General features: G+C 44.1%; 1 protein-coding gene across 8 annotated transcripts in view; it reads left to right on the plus strand.

Moving 5' to 3' along the window:
• Positions 1 to 522: 522 nt before the first annotated feature.
• The window catches only part of KLF12 (KLF transcription factor 12), a 291,208-nt gene continuing 271,699 nt past the window's right edge, over positions 523 to 20,031 (plus strand). For 3 of the 8 annotated variants that reach the window (XM_054163016.1, XM_054163020.1, XM_054163022.1), the window contains exon 1: positions 699 to 812. Coding sequence is in view for 2 of the 8 variants with exons in the window: in XM_054163014.1 (XP_054018989.1) it covers positions 618 to 812 (195 nt within the window). In the remaining 6 variants the exon portion in view is untranslated. The other 5 variants (XM_054163014.1, XM_054163015.1, XM_054163018.1 and 2 more) reach the window with 4 other exon arrangements.

The following is a 20,031-nucleotide window of genomic DNA, read 5'->3' on the forward strand; positions in this document are numbered from 1 at the left end:
CGCCGCCACTGTCCCGGGTCGCCGTCCCCCTTCAGCGCCGCCATCGCTTTGTCGCCCCGGGACTCCCCTCAGCGTTCCTATCACCTTGTCCCGTCAGGGCTTCGCTCACGGTCCCCATAACCCTGTCCCGCCGTGGTCCATTCAGGGTCTTCATCATCTTATCCCGCCAGTGCCCCCAGAGCCGTGTGTCCCCGGCGCTGCTCTCAGCGCCCGCAAAGCCCTGACGCCCCCGGGGCTCCCCTCGGGCCTCCCCTGAGAGCTCACGTTGCCCGGTCTCCCCCACCGCCCCGCACCCCGCCAAGCCTCCCTCGTGAACCCGTTAACCTGTACCCGCCTCGCCTGCCCTCAACGCCCCTCCGCCCTGGGCCTCCCCTTCGGCGCCCCCGCTGCCGGTCCCGCCCTGCCCCTCCCCGCGGCGCCCCCGGAGGCCCCGCTGCCCTGCCCCCCGCGGCCGGGAGAGCCGGGGCCGGGGCCAGGCAGGAGGGGGAGGTGCGGCCGGGCGTTCCCGTCCCCACCCCCCCGGGGCGGGGCAGGCGGCGCACCGGGCGGCCGAGGGGCGGGGGCGCGGCCCCTCCCCTCCCCCCGCCCGGCTGCCGGTGGGGGCGGGGACGCGCCGCATGCCAGCGACGCCACCGGCGCCCGCCGCGGCCGGAGCAGGGGCCGGGAGCTGGGGAGGGGGACGCCGGTTTGGACCGGGCCCTTTGTCTGAGCGGCCGGTGGGGTGTCGCGGCGGTGGCCCCACCGTGAGGCGAGGCGGCGCCGGGAGCCTCCACCCCTGGCCCACCCTGCCCCGGGCTCATCATGTGACGCGGGTAAGTCGGCGGCGGCGAGCGCCGCGGCTCTCCGGCTGTCCCCATTCATTTCCCGGGGACGGCGGCGAGCCCGGCCGCCGGTTGCCTCCTCCGCCTGTGCTGTGTGAGTGTGCGTGCGTGTGGCACTGCCCGGGAAGAGCGGGGCGGGCGGGCAGAGGGACAGGGCAAGCGGCGATCCTGTGTCAGGGGAAGGGAGCAGTTTCTTCTGCTCTGTCGCTTCTGCTCAGGTCTGTGCCGATTCCTTTGCTTACCGGAATAAACGGCTAACGTGTGTAATTTTTGCTGTTGCTGTCCAGTCAGTTTTGCTTAAAAAAAAGAAAAAAAAAAGAAAAAAAAAAGGAAAAAGCTCTTCTGCTGAAGTTAAATAATTTTAAAGAGAAGAGGGGGCAGCGCACTCCCCCTTCCTTTCCCCAGCACCGCCAGGGCGGGCTCCGCCGCCGGGGCGAGCCGGGGGTTAACGGCGGTGCCCTCCCCTCCCTCCTCTCTCTCTCTCTCTCCCTCCTTCCCTCCCTCCTCGGTGCCCCGGCGGCAGCGATGCCGGGGGGAGGGGTGGGTGTGCAGGGTGCTGGGGGCCGCCGCCGGCCCGAACTTTTCCTTCAACTTTCCCGCAGAGGCTTTTGGTGAGGAGGCTGTGGGGAGCCGTGAAACAAACGGGGAGAGGGAAGAAATAAAAAGCGCTAAGCGAGAAGCGATGAGCAGCGAGGTGGGAGCGCCTAGCCCTTTGTGCTGCCGGCCCCGGGCAGCGGGGTGCGGACGGCCGCCGGTGCTCCTGCTCCTTTAGGGGGCTGGGGAAAAATTCATACATAAATTATAAAAAATAATATTAAACTAAATATAAACATAACTACATAAATCGGAGTGTAATGCTACATGGGGAGGTTGGGGGGAGGAAATCACAGTTAACCCTATACCGGGTGTGTGTGTAATAAAAATCGGAATGTAAGGCTATATTATTTTCTACAAAAACAGTTATCTTCAGTAAACCCAGTACTTCCAGAAGTCCGGGGAGCAGACCGCTGGTATTTAAGTTAAAAAGCGTGCGCCCACAGCAGCTGCCTGAGATGCGTGCCCCATGGCATCGGCGGCACCCTGGGAAGCCCACCGAAAGCTTTCCGCTGTTGGTGCAGCCGGGTAAAAGCGCTGGAATGAAATACGGACTCCTATCTGCCTCCCCCCAAATCCCTTATTACCCACCCATTAGAGTGGTACGGGATTTTGGGGGAGGCGGATAGGAGCAGCTGGATGGGTTATTTTATATTTCTCCCGCGCCATGGTTTGCAGGGATGTGATGCTCGGCTCCAGACAGCGGGTTTTTTTGGGTCTTGGCGTGGCTTGCATGGAAAATACGATGTTTTACGCGCTTAGGGAGCAGGTAGGAGCAGCAGTTTGGTAGGAAGCACTGAAGAGAAGTTCACTTGTGTCGGGGTTTATATCGAGCTTGTAAAATCCTGCTACCTTTTGGCAGTCCCCTTCCCCATGAATTAATACGTGAACCAGTTTATTATTTTTAATTATCCGTCATGGACTAAAGGTATTCTTCGCCCCGCCTCTTGATGTTTTTTTTTTTTTCTCCTTAATTCCCCCCCCCCCCCCCCCCCCTTCCCCTTTTTGTCTTGCCACGGTATCACGGCAAATCGGCAGGTACATTTCCGCGGCAACTTTGCAAGGCTGCTTTATATAGCGGTGACCGCATATGGGCTCCATTTTCTGCTTTCTGGTTGGTCTACAACTCTGAAATGTACAGGAACAGCAAAGTGGTCTTAGCGTGGGATTAGTAACTGTGCTGAATAGGTCACAGATGGGGCGATAGGAGCATTTTATTGATGACGTAAGGCTGCATAAACCCAGTCTGCTGCTGCTGCCTTCTTTTTTTTTTTTTTTTTTTTTTAAATATTACTTGTGCGGGGGGCGGGGGAATATCTTTCTAATGGGACGTAATCAACTTGAAACCGCTGTCTGCAAGCCGGCGTGTCACCTATCGTCACAAGCCGACCACGCATAGCGAAGGAAACATTGCGGATCTTTTTTTTTTTTTTTAATTTCCCCTCCCGGTGCTGTCTGAGGCTTTGGCAGCCAGTTGGAGCTGCCGCTGCTGCGCTGCTGCCGGCAGGTGCCCGGACTGGAGCCTGGTGGGATGACATCACTCCTTTAGCGGCCGGGGAGCTGCACCCATGCGCACCCCTTCTGGGGCCAGCACCCCCACCCGCTCACCCACGCTGCATCCAGACCAACAGTGGTGGTATTTTCCTTCTTTTTTTTCCCCCCATTTACTATTTTTCCCTTCCTTTTCTTTTCCTGTGTCTGCTACCTGGAACTCGAGGCGGGGGGGAGGGATTGGGGGGGCGGGGAGGAGGGAAGAGGAGAGGAAGTAGGGGAAACAGGGGACAGTCTGGGAAGCACCTTTTTTTAGACAGATCTTTTCATTAGGATACTGTAAGCTTTGCAAGGTAGCTTGGCTTCCCACTGCCCCCTGCCCCCATCCCCCCTTCCCCCCCTCCCCCCCAGTTTATGGAGGCACGCGGTAACATTTAAACAGGGCTGGGGAAAAAAAAAAGCTCTAAGGCTCTTCTGTCCCCCAGCTCTGGGGCAAAAGAGGCATTTTGAGGAGGAGGTATTCCATGGGGTATTTTATGAGTGATTGACTGTGTGCTGGAAGGACTGGGAAGGAGCTCTGGATGTGGGAGATCCTCTTTGGTTTCTGCTTCTGATAGTGAGGCAATATCAGATGTGCAAAGAAGGGGGAATGGGAAATGAGGTATTTGCAATTTATTCTTCCCCCCGCCCAGCAGTACTTAGTGGTAATATTTCCAGGCCTTCCTGCCCCCTCTTGTAGAAAGACCTGTCTGGAAAGGCCCCTGAGAGCCCAAGAAGACTGTGTGTAACAACTTTTAAAAATAAACTTTAAGATTCCAGGACAGGCTAATCTCAGAGTCCTCTGCCAGCTGTTTCTAGTGGGATGAGCCAGACCTGAATGTGTGCAAGCAGACTTTTACTTCAGACAAGAGGAGACTGAAAACGTAGTGGGGCTGAACCATGGTAGAGCGAGGTCACTGGTGGGCTTGGACTGCCAAGTCCCATGCTAGCAACCATCTTTCTTTTCACCCGGACCAAGCTGGTTGTGTGATGGTACCCACCATAATTACATAGAAATACAGACCATGTGTTTGAGGGAAATGAGGGATACCTTTCCTGGGTGTTTGGGGAACTGTGTGCCACACTGTGGAGTTGCAGAAGCTCTGTGTAATTTGGTGCAGGTTTCATTGCTAGAAGGGCATCCTGTTGTTTAGATTTGGGGTAGTTTATAAAACAAAGGGAAAGTGTGTGCCTTTTACCTCTGGGTGGATGATGGCTACTTATGCTAACCTTCCTAAAGTTGCAGTGCTGGAGCTTCAGGCTGCTGTATCTCCTCTGTGGTCACTGGCACTGCTGTTGAGGATGGCCAACCTCCTTGCTTGTTCTCTAGTATCATTTGCATTGTGTAACAGGTCTCATCAGTACAAGGTTGTTTTTGACCAAGTCTTTGTTCAAATCAAATAAAATATGAGACTGTGAATGAGATATTTGTATGTTAATAAAGCTGGGCAAATATTTATACTGGTGTTTTGCTTGTGGCTTTCAAAGTATTGTATCTTGTTGTGTTTTGCTGAAGGACGATTGTGGTTTGCCTTTCCTTGACGTAACTACAAAATGAAACAAAATTAATTTATTGAAATGGAAATTTCATTTTTAGAAAAGCTGAAGTGGATGCAGCACCAAGACTTTGACCTTCTCAGCTCCTGACTAGTGGTTGTTTACTACAGCTGCAGCTGTGCGTCTTTGAAAGAGGAGGAGCTGTGAACACAAGCATGCTCACTTTCCCCGGCTAGGAGCAAAACAGAAAGAGCATGCTGTTTCAAAGTGAGATGTAAAGAAAAGTATCAAGCTTGTGGCTTCTTTCTTTTTATGCAAGGTGTGCTCTATCTGTGAAATGAATTTTGAGTCCTGGAAGTGCAGAGGTGAAAGCATGAAATGACTATGCTTGCTATGTAGTAACAAAAACCTAATATTTTTAAAATTAAATGCATGCTTACTCTAGGAAAGACTTTTTGCACTGTAGTTCTAAGGACACTTCCAACATTGTTCATCAGTGGAAAAAGCTCAATGTAACCTTACCCACTATGTTCAACAACTGAACTTTAGACAGACCTCTTGCTTCAGTTGAATATATGTTTTTTAAAGTTAGTACTAAATGCAAAATTGCAAAAGAGTGATGAGTTGGATTTGAGGATTCAGTGTCAAAATGACTGGTTTGGTTTAAAGCTAGGCACAGAGCTATGCTGACAAACTTGTCTGGAATGTTGACCTAATATATGTATGTGGTGCTGTTGCAAAAGTGGGTAGAACTGGACCAATGTGAGTCTAGTTGTGCAGTCTCTTGATTTAGATATTAAAAAAACCCAACCAACTGCCCTGACCTGTCCTAGTGATGCTCTTTGCATTTGGAAACTCTTTTCTGTGCAGAAGGTCTGCTTAGACTTGGTGCCCTAAAAATCTTACTTACTCATACTTCTGCAAAGTTTGGTGTGAGAGGTGGGTTTGGAGTTTCTTCTGAGCCTGTGCTCTCCTGTGTGCTCCCAAGAAGTAACTGTAATGCAAAAATGGCAGCAGAGACTTCTTAAACTAATGCTGAGAGACAGAAGGAAGAGGGAGAACTAACGTGGCTTTGCCAAAAAGTCAGTGTATCTACACTGTACGTAACACTGAGCTTGTATGGATTTCACTGTAAAATCTCATTAATTAGAAAGCAGGATCTAAACTTTGGTCTAAACCAAAATAAAATTATAACATTCAAGCAGTATTTACATTTATGACTGCTGCTGAACAATGTGTTTCGATTTGGAGAGGACAACTTTATGCTGTGCCCTGGTCCTGTATGTCTGTAAGTTCCTGCATTTTTAGCTTCAGCTTCTCAGCTGAAGTATATGATAGAACTTGGGAATGAATATATGAAGTCATGTGAAATGTATTCAGGGACTGTATGCTTCATACTTACTGTGTTTCTTCATGCACTCCACTTCTGTATGCATCAACTCTTGGGGCAGAGGAGCCTGTTCAGCTGCAGGTACAAGGGTAGGACTTACCTAGATGTTGGTTTGCTGGTTGTTCCTTCCCTTCCCCACCCCCCCAGTAAAACCACAAAGATTTGAAATGCTTCAGAACTAAAATTGTGTGCATTATGGTAAAGGATAAGGCCTTGATTAAAGAATATTAAAAGTGTGTATTCAGTGTTACTTGAATAAAGTTTGCCAAAAGCATTGCACACTGGGATTTTGTATCCTCTGAATGCAATGCTAGCAATGTCTTTTCTAAAAGAGTCTCCTGATATATTTGTTCACAGATTTATTTATTTAGTTGTTTTGCTTGAGACAAATGCCCTCATGTGCAATGTTTATTCTTTTGTGGGCTGCTGCTAGTGCTGGCATTGACAAGCTTTGGAGTTGGAGTGCAGATCAGCACCACTTGAGTTAAGGAATGTCTGGTTAGCAGTAGCAAGCTTTTGTCCTCTCTGTGAACCACACTCCAGGACAGGAATGAAGCATGCTCTTTGCTAACGGCTAGCATGGTATTTGCAACATAGCAGAGTAATGATGGGACTCAAAACCCCTGAGCTTTGTTCTTGGCTGTGGGATGAGCGTGTTCTCAGTGTTTAGGTGTAGAACAATCAAACGCATGGCCTTGGACATCTCTGCTGCAAGAGGAATAATTAATCAGATGATATATCATGTTGGGAGACCTGAGTTCTGGTCTTGGTTTTGTCAGATGTCACCTAGGATAACCGTTTCATTACCTTCCCTGTAAGGTGGCAGGCAGTGACTCTAATGCCTAATTAGTGTGGAGTATTGTCCAGTGGTAGATCTGGGAAGAGCACAAAGTAATACATGCTAATGCTGATTCCCCCAGTGACTACCTAAATAGTTACTTTTTCTCTGCTTTAGACAAGAAGGGCATTCTAGGTGGTGGTGTTGCATGTCTTTTCTGGAGCCTTACAGGTCCCTGATGGTAGTGTGTGAAACACAACGGTGCTGGGCCAGTGCAGGTGATGCACTGTAATGGGTTGGGGCAGATCCCCTCCCCACCACAGGCAGAAATAACGACTCAGGCAAACGGATTGCAAAAGTGATGAAAGTTTAAATAGAAAGCAGTGAATGTTACAGAAAACCCAAAGCGCAGTGACAAAGAAAGATCCCATCCCCACCTGAGGGTGCATGCAAAACCCCCAGGGCTCCTTCTTCCCCCTCCCTCTGCTGGGCTAGTCTCAGCTGGCCAGGCCTGAGACTGCCCATCCCCCTGTGGCCTTGGGCCCAATCAGGCCCATGGCCGGGAGATCTCTCCCCCAGTTACCAAGTCTCGGAGAGGGAAGGAAAGAGGAAGTGCCAGACTCCGCACTGGATCTTATAGTGGTGCAAAGAATTATGGTAGGAAATACACAATTTCCTGTGTCCATCCCTCTGGGCTGGACTTCTGGACACAGGAAGTGAATGCACCAGGGGGGCACCCAGCTCAAACTACAACATGTACAAAGAGCTCAGGTCGGTGGGAGATTACGTTCAGGCCTCTTGGAGTCAGAGAGACTATGAGTGAATTCTGGTAGCTTCCTGAGTGTGGGTGAACCATAATTCTCAAATGCTTTATTTGTGTCTTGAGAGACTGGCATTGGCACGGGTAAGGATAACGATCTAATCCCATCAATTTGTGTCTTCGTTTTTTTGTGGATCCCTGAGGGCGAATCTTCCCAACCAAAATATTCTGAATTATTTTTAGCTGCTTTTTCCACTACTGAAATTGTCAGAAATGACTGATGTGTTCTTAAAAAACTTTCAAATCAAAATTTGCAGAGGCAATTGCAGAATTTCAGCTGAAATTTGTTAAATGGAATAATGTTGTATTTTAGGAACGTGTAACATGAACTTCAAAGAATAACCATGACTGTTGTCATTTACCATGAGGCTGAGGGAGCTGGGGTTGCTTAGCCTGGAGAAAAGGAGGCTCAGGGGAGACCTTATTGCTGTCTAAAACTACCTCAAGGGAGGTTGTAGCCAGGTGGGGGATGGTCTCTTCTCCCAGGCAACCAGCACCAGAACAAGAAGACACAGTCTCAATCTGTGCCAGGGAAGGTTTAGACTGGATGTTAGGAAGAAATTCTTCATAGAGAGAGTGATTTGCCATTGGAATGTGCTGCCTGGGGAGGTGGTAGAGTCACCATCATTGGAGGTATTCAGGAGGAGTCTTGATGTGGTGCTTGGTGCCATGGTTTAGCTGATTAGGTGGTGTTGGATGATGGGTTGGACTCGATGATCTTGAAGGTCTCTTCCAACCTGGTCTGGTCTGGTCCTATTCTATTCTATTCTATTCTATTCTATTCTACTCATTTTTCACCATGGGACCATCACTTTCAGATGGTCTGCTAAAAATTGAAGATACCTTTTACAACAGACATGATAACACATTGTCATCTAAGGTAGCCATTGAGATACTTAGGATTAATGGAATCAGTTGCCAGTTCTTCCTTGGAAAAAAAGAAGATAGATAACAGCTGTGAATGTTACCTAGTAACATCTGACATGAATCCGAACAGGACTTGACTTGAAAACCGAATAATGTAGATCTCTTTAAATTTTTTAACAAATCTCGTATTGTGCAATGCTGGCATAAACCAGTTTTGAATTAGTCTTGAAGTATGGGTTGGCAGTGTTTGAGAAGAGCATGTAAAGAGCTGTGATTGATGACACTTTAAAATCTTTTAAAGTGTTGGACAGTAGTTGGAACTCTTCCAGTTCCTTTTTTAGAGAATCCTTCAATAGCAAGAAAATTTGGGTTAAGTGGGAAATGAAAAGATTTCTCTTAAAGGTGAAGAAAAATACTCGTTTCCAGTTTCTAGAAACTGGTAATTGTTATAAGGCAACTTAATTTTCCACTAGTTTCATCTAACCAAGGAAATCTCTTGTATGTAACAATGTCCTACTGCATTTTGAAAGGAAACAATGAGCAAAAGTAGATTCTCTTTCCCCTGTTGAAAAGGAAGAGCATGTAAACTAAATCTAGTTAGCAGTCAGATTTGGAGGCTGCTATTTTGAAAAGCATTGCCATTTCACTTTTACTTTCCCAATCTCTATTCAGCTACATCAACATTTTGCTCAAGTGTCTTTGACATTTGTCTAAAGAATATGTATCAATAATTATGGGCCATCTATTTTGAGAGGGTAATAGATTTGTAATTTTTGCTTGTGGCTGTTGAGATAGCTTGCAATAGTCACATGGAACAATTAAATATAAAGATAGCACAAATATTAAAAAGTGTAACTAGATTTAGTACTCTTTTTCTTCCTTGCATCCCATCCAGTATCCAAGATAGATTTATTTTGTGCTTGCTGGAGATGTGCTTTCCTTTAAGTTTCACATGTTGCTGGTTTTGGGGAGACAGTGTTTCTTTTCCATTGCAATGCTAAAGAAGCATGTGGGCTAGGCAGGGATGTGAGGTTTGAGTCTATGCATAGCAATCACAGACACTTACCTAAGTAATTTCTGACAGATAGCTTGAATAAAATATGTTCCTTTCCCAAAAAGAGGAGCCTAGCTCATCCTCTTCTCAGAGGTGTGGTCTAAAATCATGACACCAGAATCATTCCAACAGTCAAAAGACCATCGGAGAACCTCTCTGCTGGCTGGCAGTAGAGGAATTAGCAGGTGTTTAGCTCACACATAGATGCATGCACTTTTTTGAAAGGTAGATGAGAGGAGACCTGCTTTATTGAATTTCTGGGAGAAGGCATCCTGGCCCTGCAGGATATGGTGATGGTAAGAAAGGAATAGCAGTTTCTGTGAGCATTTTTCATGACTTTCCTTGCTTGGCATCTAAATTTACCCCTTGTGTTGTCAGAGTGGGTATCCCTGCCCAGGCTGTGGTTTCCTACAGTAGGAACAGCTCTGCAAGCTTAGTGGTTTGGTCCTCAGGTCTTTCTGTGGGCATAGCCTGAAGACCACCAACACAAAATTACTTTTAACTTAACATCCCTCACGAATGTTGAAGTTCCTCTCTTCTGTGGTTTTCATCAAAATGTCTTTTTTTCTTGACATAAGAAAAGAAAAGTCACAACAAACCCAAATGCAACAAAACAAACAACCCCCTGAAACAAACAAACAAACCCCAAGAGGACTTAAAGTGAAAGCATAAAGCCTCTGCTGATGAATTCTGACTGCAGTTGGTGCTGCATGTTCTCATCCATCAGTTTTCACCCCTGTGTGCTTAGCTGTTGTGCTTCTTTCTGCCTCATGCCAGCAGCACTGCCCTGCCCCTCCTTGGGTGAGGAGTGCTGTTCTCCGACATCCTCTTCTTGTGGTAGCACTTCTGCTACTGACTTAAATGAAACCGTTTTTTGTTGTTAAAAAGCTTATTTTAATTGTTATTTCCAGCCACATTTTCTGGAACCTGGATTATTTAAGGCTGCCTTAAGTTTGTGAAAAGTATAGTGAGGGAGCTGGGATTGTTTAGCCTGGAGAAGAGGAGGCTCAGTGGAGACCTCATTGCTCTCTACAACTGCCTGAAGGGTGGTTGTAGCCAGGAGGGGGTTGGTCTCTTCTCCCAGGCAACCAGCACCAGAACAAGAGGACACAGTCTCAAGCTGTGCCAGGGGAAGTTTAGGCTCGAGGTGAGGAGAAAGTTCTTCACAGAGAGAGTTGTTAGCCATTGGAACGGGCTGCCCAGGGGGGTGGTGAATTCACTGTCCCTGGAGGTGTTCAAGAGGGGATTGGACATGGCACTTGATGCCATGGTCTAGTCATGAGGTCTGTGGTGACCGGTTGGCCTTGATGATCTTTGAGGTCTCTTCTAACCTTGGTGATACTGTGATGTAAATTCATTAATTAATGAACTTAAACTCTTACCCTCCCTCCCCTGCTGTTTCTTGAAACGTTTTCTACTTGTACTCCTGTCCTTTCAACCCTTCTGAATGAAGAAGCCAGTGGCCCTTAATGCTGTTTATAGCATGCACACACATATATGTATATAAAATATATGTATACACATACATTCTTAAAATTGCTATTTGCTCTGCTTAAGGTATATTTTCTCCTTTTTTTCAGCACCTAACTGGCAAGCTCACTGGGCAGAGTTGCCTTCATGAGTGTGGCTTTCTGTAGTGCCTGACCAGAGAGTAAGGCAGGTAGAGTGAAGATGCTCCCATTCATTTGGAGTGACTTTCAGCAGACCCAGTGAGCCAGGGTCACTCCTGCATCCAGGCTGGCCCCTTGGATATTGTTGTGACACTGTAAATAGAAATGTGAGGGTAGCATGAAAAGTCTTCTTTTCATACTGTTTAAATATGTCAATGGAAATATTATTTTGTCAATGTTAAAATTAATTCAGCAAGCCTGGAATTTTTTATCTATATCAAATAATCTGTAAAAGTAATTTTTTTAAGAGGGAGAAGAAATGAGATACGTGCTGCAGCAATCATTTGATATGATCTAAAACAGTAATTCCAGTCAGCATTTGTCAGACATCATAGTGTTTTCAGTTTAAAAGTTGAATGACTACACCTCGGCTCTTATGAAGACTGAGGATTGGCAACTGTGTCAAGTATGGGAATTGTGTCCTAAAAGCATCTTAACAGCACTGCAAGTGCCCTGAAAGAAGGCTAGAAAGCCACATCTAGCCTGAACGTAACTTGCAAAGACTTTTAAGGATTTCTGCCTCGATGAACAAATCTGAATTTAGCTACAGATGCTGAGTTCAATTTGTTCTCCCAGTTTGTTCCACAAACCTTGGTTTTGGGAACCCATCTAGCACTGTATGTCTAGTAGGAGGCTTACAGTTTAAAACAGATCTTGTAATTCAGTGGTTTAGAAGTACTTTTAGGCTGTTCTACTTTATAACTATCAGCCCTACTCTTGGGACCCGGTAGAAGCTTTCCTAGCTCTCTGTACAGCAATCTTCTGTCTAAACATGATGCCCCATGTTGAGAGAGGGTTTTAATTCCTTGTGTTGCAGGGTAAAGAACATGTTAGAGTAGCATGTAAAGTACAATTTAAGCCTGCAATGACTTGGTGAAAAGGCTTTGAAAAGTGTGCATTTTAGGTCTTCATGGAAGAGCGAAGCTACATTTTGGGTTCAGTGTCATCCCAAAAGACGATTTCAAATGATGGCTATTTCTGTTCAAAGTTGTTGGTGGTTGTGCTGGTATTTAAGTAGGTAGCAGAAGGAATGTACTGTGAAGTCAAATGGAGTTATACTCACTGGGGGCAGGACTTAAATGAGAACAAATAAGGAACGTTTGCATGGGATTACATTGTAGATTCATTGATTAGGAGACCAGAAAAGACTATTATGATCATCTAATTAAATTTAAACAATGCCACCGGTGGAGTATCGCCTTGGCCTTCAGGAAGCATCTATGATTTCTTGGAGCTGGGACATTCTGTGAAGACAGAGCTGTAATGTAAAAAAACTTCATGCAGTAGGGAATCAGCTGTCATCTTGGGTAAGCTACTCCAGTGGTTATAATTAGTCTAATCTCTATGCATTATCAGCACCCTGAATTTATCCATATATTTGGCTTCCAGGCAGTTAACCTTGTTATACCTCTGTCTCTTAAGTGAGTGGTCAAGCAGTCTCCTGTCAATTCCTTCTCTTGTCTTATTTTCAGAGTTTGCATAATTGAACAGTGTTTTAATTTGCAGCTGTTAAAAGAGGATGAATTGATTTAAATAATTTTGAGTTTAAAGTAGTGGACAGGAAAACTTGATTTAAACAAGCAGTTTAAATCTCATTTGAGTTATGCAACTCTTACTGATTTTCCATTCCAGTGATACTCATTGACTAAGTGACATTTATGTAGAGTCTACCCACATTTTTACCTGAGAGAACACATTCTGTGCATACCTATATCATTTAAAAGTTTGTGAGGTTAATGTTAACATACTGAGTTTTAATTTTTGCATATTTAATACTACAAAATGAATGTGTTTCTTATTTACTTGATGTTTCAATTTAGTTATTTACTTTATCAGCTATACTTAGAAATTGGAACTCATCTGCACTGTAGGAAACATCACTGAAATTACTTTTATTACTACTTTTTTTTTTTTTTTTTAAGGTGCCAGGTTGCTTAAAAATCTTATTTAAAAGTATTTGTGTTTAAAATTAACTCATATTTAAGGAAAAATAACACTTGATTATTAAGAGAAATTTGTGGTTTCTGTTTTGAAAGTTTTGAAGCCAGTAGGCATTACCTGCTCTTAAAAGACTGAACGAAAAAAAATCCTACATTTACCTAGTTTCTTTTGCTCCTGGTAAAGCATAGTTTCATAGTATCAGTCAGGGTTGGAAGGGACCACAAGGATCATCTAGTTCCAACCCCCCTGCCATGGGCAGGGACACCCCACACTAGATCAGGCTGGCCAGAGCCTCATCCAGCCTGGACTTAAACACCTCCAGGGACGGTGCCCCAACCACCTCCCTGGACAACCCATTCCAGGGCTTCACCACTCTCATGGTGAAGAGCTTCTTCCTCACGTCCAGCCTGAATCTCCCCAGCTCCAGCTTCATTCCATTTCCCCTAGTCCTATCACTACCTGATATCCTGAGAAGTCCCTCCCCAGCCTTCTTGTAGGCCCCCTTCAGATACTGGAAGGCCACAATTAGGTCACCTCGGAGCCTTCTCTTCTCCAGACTGAACAGCCCCAACTCTTTCAGTCTGTCCTCATAGGAGAGGTGCTCCAGCTCTCTGATCATCCTCGTGGCCCTTCTCTGGACAGAGTTACTGGTCTGTGAATGAACTGGATGAGCTAGCCATAAGAAAGAAGATTTTCTATTATGTACCTGTTTATTGATTAGTTTACTACATTTCAGTTTTGTTTAACCTGTGATATTTTTTTTTTAAATCAAGGTAGTAGTCTCTTTGAAACTTCAGCAGCAAAAGCCTTGATGAAAGAATGTAAACCATTTCCTAATTTCAAATATAACTTTGTTGAATAATTTAAATAAGAGTCAGAATTTTTCATTAGAACATAGGATAATGTTACAGAAAAAAAGGCATTTCATTGCCAGATAAGTTTTGTAGTGCTGTTGGTTATCCTGCTTCCTCTGTGGGTATTAAATATTATCAAAAGGGATGAGTAGCCATCGAGTCTCATTTTGTGAAGCGGCCCATAAAAATGATGTTTTGAAATATTTCACTTACTCTCAGCTGATGACACTGACACCCCATTTCTCAGGTGCCTCTACAGACACATCTATCAGTGTATTGTATCTAAAGTATGAAATAAGGTGCTCACTGGCTGAGGGTACCAGCTGAGCAGAATTGTCCAGGCATGCTTACTTTGTGCTACACTACAGGCCTGTCACTTGCACACTCTTTTTTTTTTTCTCCCTATGTTTTTCCAGGATGATTTCAAATTCAGTAATATTTTTATTAGGATACTTCATTCCCCCTTCCCCCCACCCCCCCCATTCTCCCAGTAACTGCTGTTCATTAATCATATCAGTTTAAAAACAATAAGAATGTCAAGTGATTTTGCTGAGCTCTGTTCACCTTGGGGAGGCTCTGCTCTTTGCAGTGATCTTACCATCGAAGTCCTACTGGTACTTGAACAAACTGAAGCTGTTCCCTGTAATTATTCCATTGTTCTTGGAGACTTCTTACATTCTTACATGCTTATGTATATGCTGCTCCATTTCATTAGTCTTCTCAGGGAGATATAATTGCATTAAAAAAATAATAATCTTAATTTCTGCACACTCTGACTTTAAAATCATGATCATAGGTAGACTTATTTTTTAAGGAAATCAAATGAAAGTTGAGCCTTTCTCCTTTGTTTCTTTACCTTCTCCCTAACTTCTTGAAATATCTTGCTTTGGCCTTTAGCTGATTTCTTTTTATTGATTCCCCCCCCCCACCAGCTTTTTCATTTTATAGTTACATTCACTGTTATAACCCCATTTGTACTTCTATTTCTCACAGAGCCAAGCAAAATAATGTAGGATTCAGATGTGTCCAGAAATAGTACAATTGGAAATGTAATTCCCTTCCTCGTTCTCAAAGAGGGAAAGGGAAGTTCATTGGCTGTGTCACTTTCTTTTTGGAAGTTGACGTAACTAGTGCAGATCCTGTGAGAAGGATCAAGGTTGGGAACAAGGACCATTGTGCAGTGTAGCCCTCTGCAGCAAGTCAGAAAACTGAAAAGTGGCAGTCGGAAGAAAAGTTTTATCCCAGCTGCCCAAGGAAATTGAACCAGGTAAAGAATGGTAGAAACACATCTAGGCGTGATGGAGGCTCTCTGGCAAAAGAGTATCTCTGTATGCTCTTGAGAGAAGTCCAAATGGGTGTTTACTTATCTGTGTTTTAAAAAAGGAGCATGTAATACTTTGTGAAGTTGATCCTACACATCTCACACACAAAGCTAATTGGTCTGTGGGGAAACATCACCTTTCTAAAATCTGGTTGACCACTTGTTACAATTCCAGCATTTGCTCTGGCTGCTTCTCCTCATGAACTCTTCTCCAGTGCATGCTACAATGTCTTCGTTTAGTCTTACAGTGGAGTGCTTGAAATAGGCCATTTGGCTTAGTACTATTCATGATTTTTATGTTTTTCATGAACCACCAGTTTGTTAAGAAATAGCTCTTACAGTCCAGCAGTGGTGTGCGAGGCTTGTGAACAGCTCTCCATGGAGCTTTTGAACTTTGTCTTCTGAGTACAGCTCTTTGCATGGCAAGGAAGAAATGTGAGACCAAAGCATTTGCAGTCATTAGCTTAAAATACTTTGTCTGCAAAGGCTAATAACGATTTTATTTTCTACTAAAGTGGAATTTTTAGCTGTTGTTTGTTGCTCTTCATCAGAAGCATAGCTTTTACTTTCTCCATGCAATGCCTATTAGCCTTTTTCTAACTTCCAAGTTGGCTTTTGTATTATTATTATTTATTATTGTTGTCATCATTCTTATTATATGAAATACAGAATTAGTTTCCATTGCTCACAATTCTAAATGTAAAAACCATCCATCCCTTAATTTATATGTTCATGTTATAGATGACATAGCATGTTACAAGTCCCTGAAGCCCTGAATTCCTGCTGATGATTTATTGCAGTGATTCGTGAGAACACTGCAGTGAAGCAAGTAACCCCTTGGTTTCTGAGTTGGTAGACAGCTGGAACTGCACATGCCGTCTCAGTGCTGGTGTCTTGCATTACCTTTGGGAGAACTTCTACCTCACGAGCTGCCATGTGGAAAGTGATTCCATTTCTTCTGTTTAGGTCAGACTGTCAGGGTGCCTTTTGCGTCCTGTTCTTCTGTAACTGGAACATGAGAGGTTTGAGGTGACCATGACTTTACATGCAGTCTAGAAGGAGGGTTCCTTGGGCCTTTTACTTTCCTTGCACTCTGGATGAGGGCTGCCTTTGGTACCTGTTCTTGTATTTCTTTTGACTCCAGGATCTTGGGAGATATTTCTGCTCATTCCTATATGTTTCTTGGTTGTGCTGATGGACTCCATGTGAATTGCCCTTCTCTAGGATGAAGGCAGGTTACAGGAGAAACTACTCAATTAAGGTGTGTGGGAGGACACAAATGGTCCAAGAAAAGTAATTATGTGTGTGCACGTGTTTCATTAGTACATGGTGGCAAAATGAAAGCCCATTTTTGCTCAGTGGTGACTTAAGATCTATTAAAAACTATTTGCTGCTGAATGTGTTCTCCATTCAATGTGAATTGCTTCTATTTTAGCATTAATATCTCAGTCATAGCTCTAGAATGGTATTTCTCATAGAGCAGACAACTTTGAGATATCTTGTAAGACAGAAATTGGTTTTCACTGCTCACAGCAAAAGTTTACATAGCTAATGTGATGTCTGCCTGGTACATTGTGTAAAGTGTGATGGGTTCATTTTTGTTGTTTGAACAATCCTCTCTTGTAATGTCAAAAGAGTCTCCTGGCTGATACTCCTAGGTTTGTTGAGAAGCTGCAGGTATATATTGTGTGTTGCTTTTGTATGTGGATCTTTGTAGGTTGCAGGTTTGTGATGGAGCTGTAAGTTTTGTTACAGGGAAAGTCCATGGGTTTGTCTTGAAGCCTGTTATGTCAGGAGGAATGTCAGGAGGAGGTTAAGATGCTTTCTTGAAGGGGTGATGTTTCTTTTCTTAGCCACCAAAGAGCTTCCATTTCTTAGCCAGAGTTTCTCCCAAGTGAACAAAACGCAACATTCTGAGGAATTTTGGATATGTTTTGTGTATTAAGCAATGGTCAAGGGCATCTTTGAGGTAGATGAGAGCAGATATGAAAGTGTAATGTGTATTTTTCTATCCTGGATTCTTCTGATGAAACCTGAGAGTCTTTGTTTTTGAGCAAGAATGTTTGGACATCTAATGCTCTTCAAGTATATAATTTAAAAGCATGTTACCCAGGTTTGTGGAAACAGAAATTCTAATAGACAGGAAAATTGATTTCTTTGTCGCTTTGATCTGTCTTCAGTGTGCAAGAGCATAAAAATACTGCTGTGAAAGTTTTGTTTTAAAGTTTTAAATCATCACATTAATCAAAGTTGATTTCTTAGGTTTGTTATGGCTCCTTAATGTCAGGCTTTACTTTTTCCTCCTCTCTTTTTCAGCTAGAGATAATATGTCATTACTGCTTCACTGATAATACTGCTTTGTCCAAAGATCCTGTCAACAAAATTACTTCGATATTTTTTGTGCTCCTCACCACTTCACAGTATCACAGTATCACCAAGGTTGGAAGAGTCCTCAAAGATCATCGAGTCCAACCTGTCACCACAGACCTCATGACTAGACCTGTACTCTGCATTGGTTAGGCCACACCTTGAGTACTGTGTCCAGTTCTGGGCCCCTCAGTTTTGGAAAGATGTTGACTTGCTGGAATGTGTCCAGAGGAGGGCAACAGAGTTGGTGAGGGGTTTGGAGCACAAGCCCTGTGAAGAGAGGCTGAAGGAGTTGGGGTTGCTCAGCCTGGAGAAGAGGAGGCTCAGGAGATTCCTTATTGCTGTCTACAACTACCTGAAGGGAGGTTGTAGAGGGACGGGGGCTGGTCTCTGCTCCCAGGCAACCAGCACCAGAACAAGAGGACACGGTCTCAAGCTGCACCAGGGGAGGTTCAGACTGAATGTTAGGAAGAGATTCTTCACAGAGTGATTGTCCATTGGAATGTGATGCCTGGGGAGGTGGTGGAGTCGCCATCATTGGAGGTGTTTAGGAGGAAACTTGATAGGGTGCTTGGTTGCATGGTTTAGTTGATTAGGTGGTGTTGGATGATGGGCTGGACTCGATGATCTTGAAGGTCTCTTCCAACCTGGTTTATTCTATTCTATTACGAAGAGCAACTGAAGGAGCTGGGGCTGTTTAGTTTGAAATAGAAGAGGCTGAGGGGAGACCTCATTGCTGTGTACACTACTGGCTGGTGCGAGTTTCTTCTCACAGGTAATTAGTGATAGAACAAGAGGGAATGGCCTCAAGCTGTGACAGGGTAGGTTTACACTGGACATGAAGAAACATTTTTTCACAGAAAGAGTGGTCAGGCATTGGAATGTGCTGCCCAGGAAAGTGGTTGAGTCACCAACCCTGGATGTGTTTAAAGGTCATTTGGATGTGGTGCTTGGGGATATGGTTTAGGGATGAACCTTGTAGAGGACATGGTGATCCTGAGGGTCTTTTCCAACCTGAAGTGTCTCTGTGATTCTGGAATAGAAATTCAAGTAATACAAGGATGGTTATATGTATGCTTCAGACGGCAAAGTCCCCAGGGATTTCTGTAGATACTTGCTACATCTGTTGTTCCAGTAGTCTGATGGACTTTTTGGAAGGTATATGGAAAAGTGTAACTTCTTTCCTTTGTCAGACTGAGAGCCTGACTTCTATGAGCCCTCTAGAAGTGAAAAGTATATTGAAGGCGGCTGTTTGCAAGAAGTATTACCCACTTGGTTTCCTTGGAAACGTGAAACATGATTTACAAATATTGACTTGAGAAAGCTGCAGCTTAGAGGAAATCCTAAAGTGTTGGTTCAGGCTTTTAAATTAGTATCTGTGAAGAGTTTGGGCTATATTGAAAGTTACTGCATGTCCATGATGATATTTATAATAACTCTGTGTTTCTGTGTTTCTTGGTGTAATAGTTATTTCTGGATGTTGGAAGACTGGAGAAAATCCATGAGGGTTTTGCTGGATAGGGAGCGTTGAACTGGGATCCCTGGCTCCAGTTTCACCTTTATTAAACAATCCATCTTCCACTGGAGTTAGCAAGAGAATGCTTCTAAAAATAATGTCATTAGTGCCTTAGTCAAAACTGATGTACTGTAACCTGGAATGTTTTTGTCTTGGTGAAGTTAGACATTGTAAGTCATCAGTCATGTCTTGTAAAGGTTTCTAGACTCTATGAAGGGTGTTTTGAATGCTCTTTGTTATGATTCAAGATACTTGATATATTCAAGATATTGAGTGGTAAGGCTAAGTGAATGACATTTACTAGATAATTGTGTTTTATTGTATGGGAATTTTCATATATATTTATTTTTAAACATTGCTGAGTATGATTTGGTCTTGCTGGGGTCATTAAGGTTTTAAAAACAAAAGCTCCTTTATTCCTTCAGCATGGTGCCAGGTTATCCTGAAGTTGTTGTTGGATTCATACTCTGGGAGTAGAAGGAGTATGTTCTGTATGAGTTACAAGTTGTATACAGGCTGGGTAGAGGTTGGTTTTATGTCCAGATTTGAGAGGAAAAGGTCATGTTTCAGTCAGTCTGACTGAAGTGTTGCTGGCTGTGGTTTTGTTTATGCTTCCTTTAGCTTCTCTGCTGGCCTATGCAGTCCCTGTTGCCATTCATCTCCTGTGGTGCCTGTCCCTCTGTCTCTCATACTGCATCCACTGTAAGTGGACTGCATTGGATCAAGAAACTGCCCTTCTTGGTTTTGAGTTTTACACACCTTGTTTCTAGCAAATATAGGTACATTTGAAAATGAGTTGTGATATTTATTTAACTGTTGCTTGTATCATCCTGGAGGATGCATCTCAGCTTTGTAGTGGCCCTGAAGCAGCTCCCACTCAGCATCAATATTGGTCCTGAGATAGATTGGCTCTTACCCTAGGTTAAATTGACTGCTGGGAGTAAGGTGATGAAAGAAGTGGAAGAGAACATTAGTCACAGATACAGAGAAATACCAATGCAAGCAGAAAGT

The sequence above is a fragment of the Dryobates pubescens genome, chromosome 7 (genome assembly GCF_014839835.1).
Source record: "Dryobates pubescens isolate bDryPub1 chromosome 7, bDryPub1.pri, whole genome shotgun sequence".
NCBI lineage: Eukaryota > Metazoa > Chordata > Aves > Piciformes > Picidae > Dryobates > Dryobates pubescens.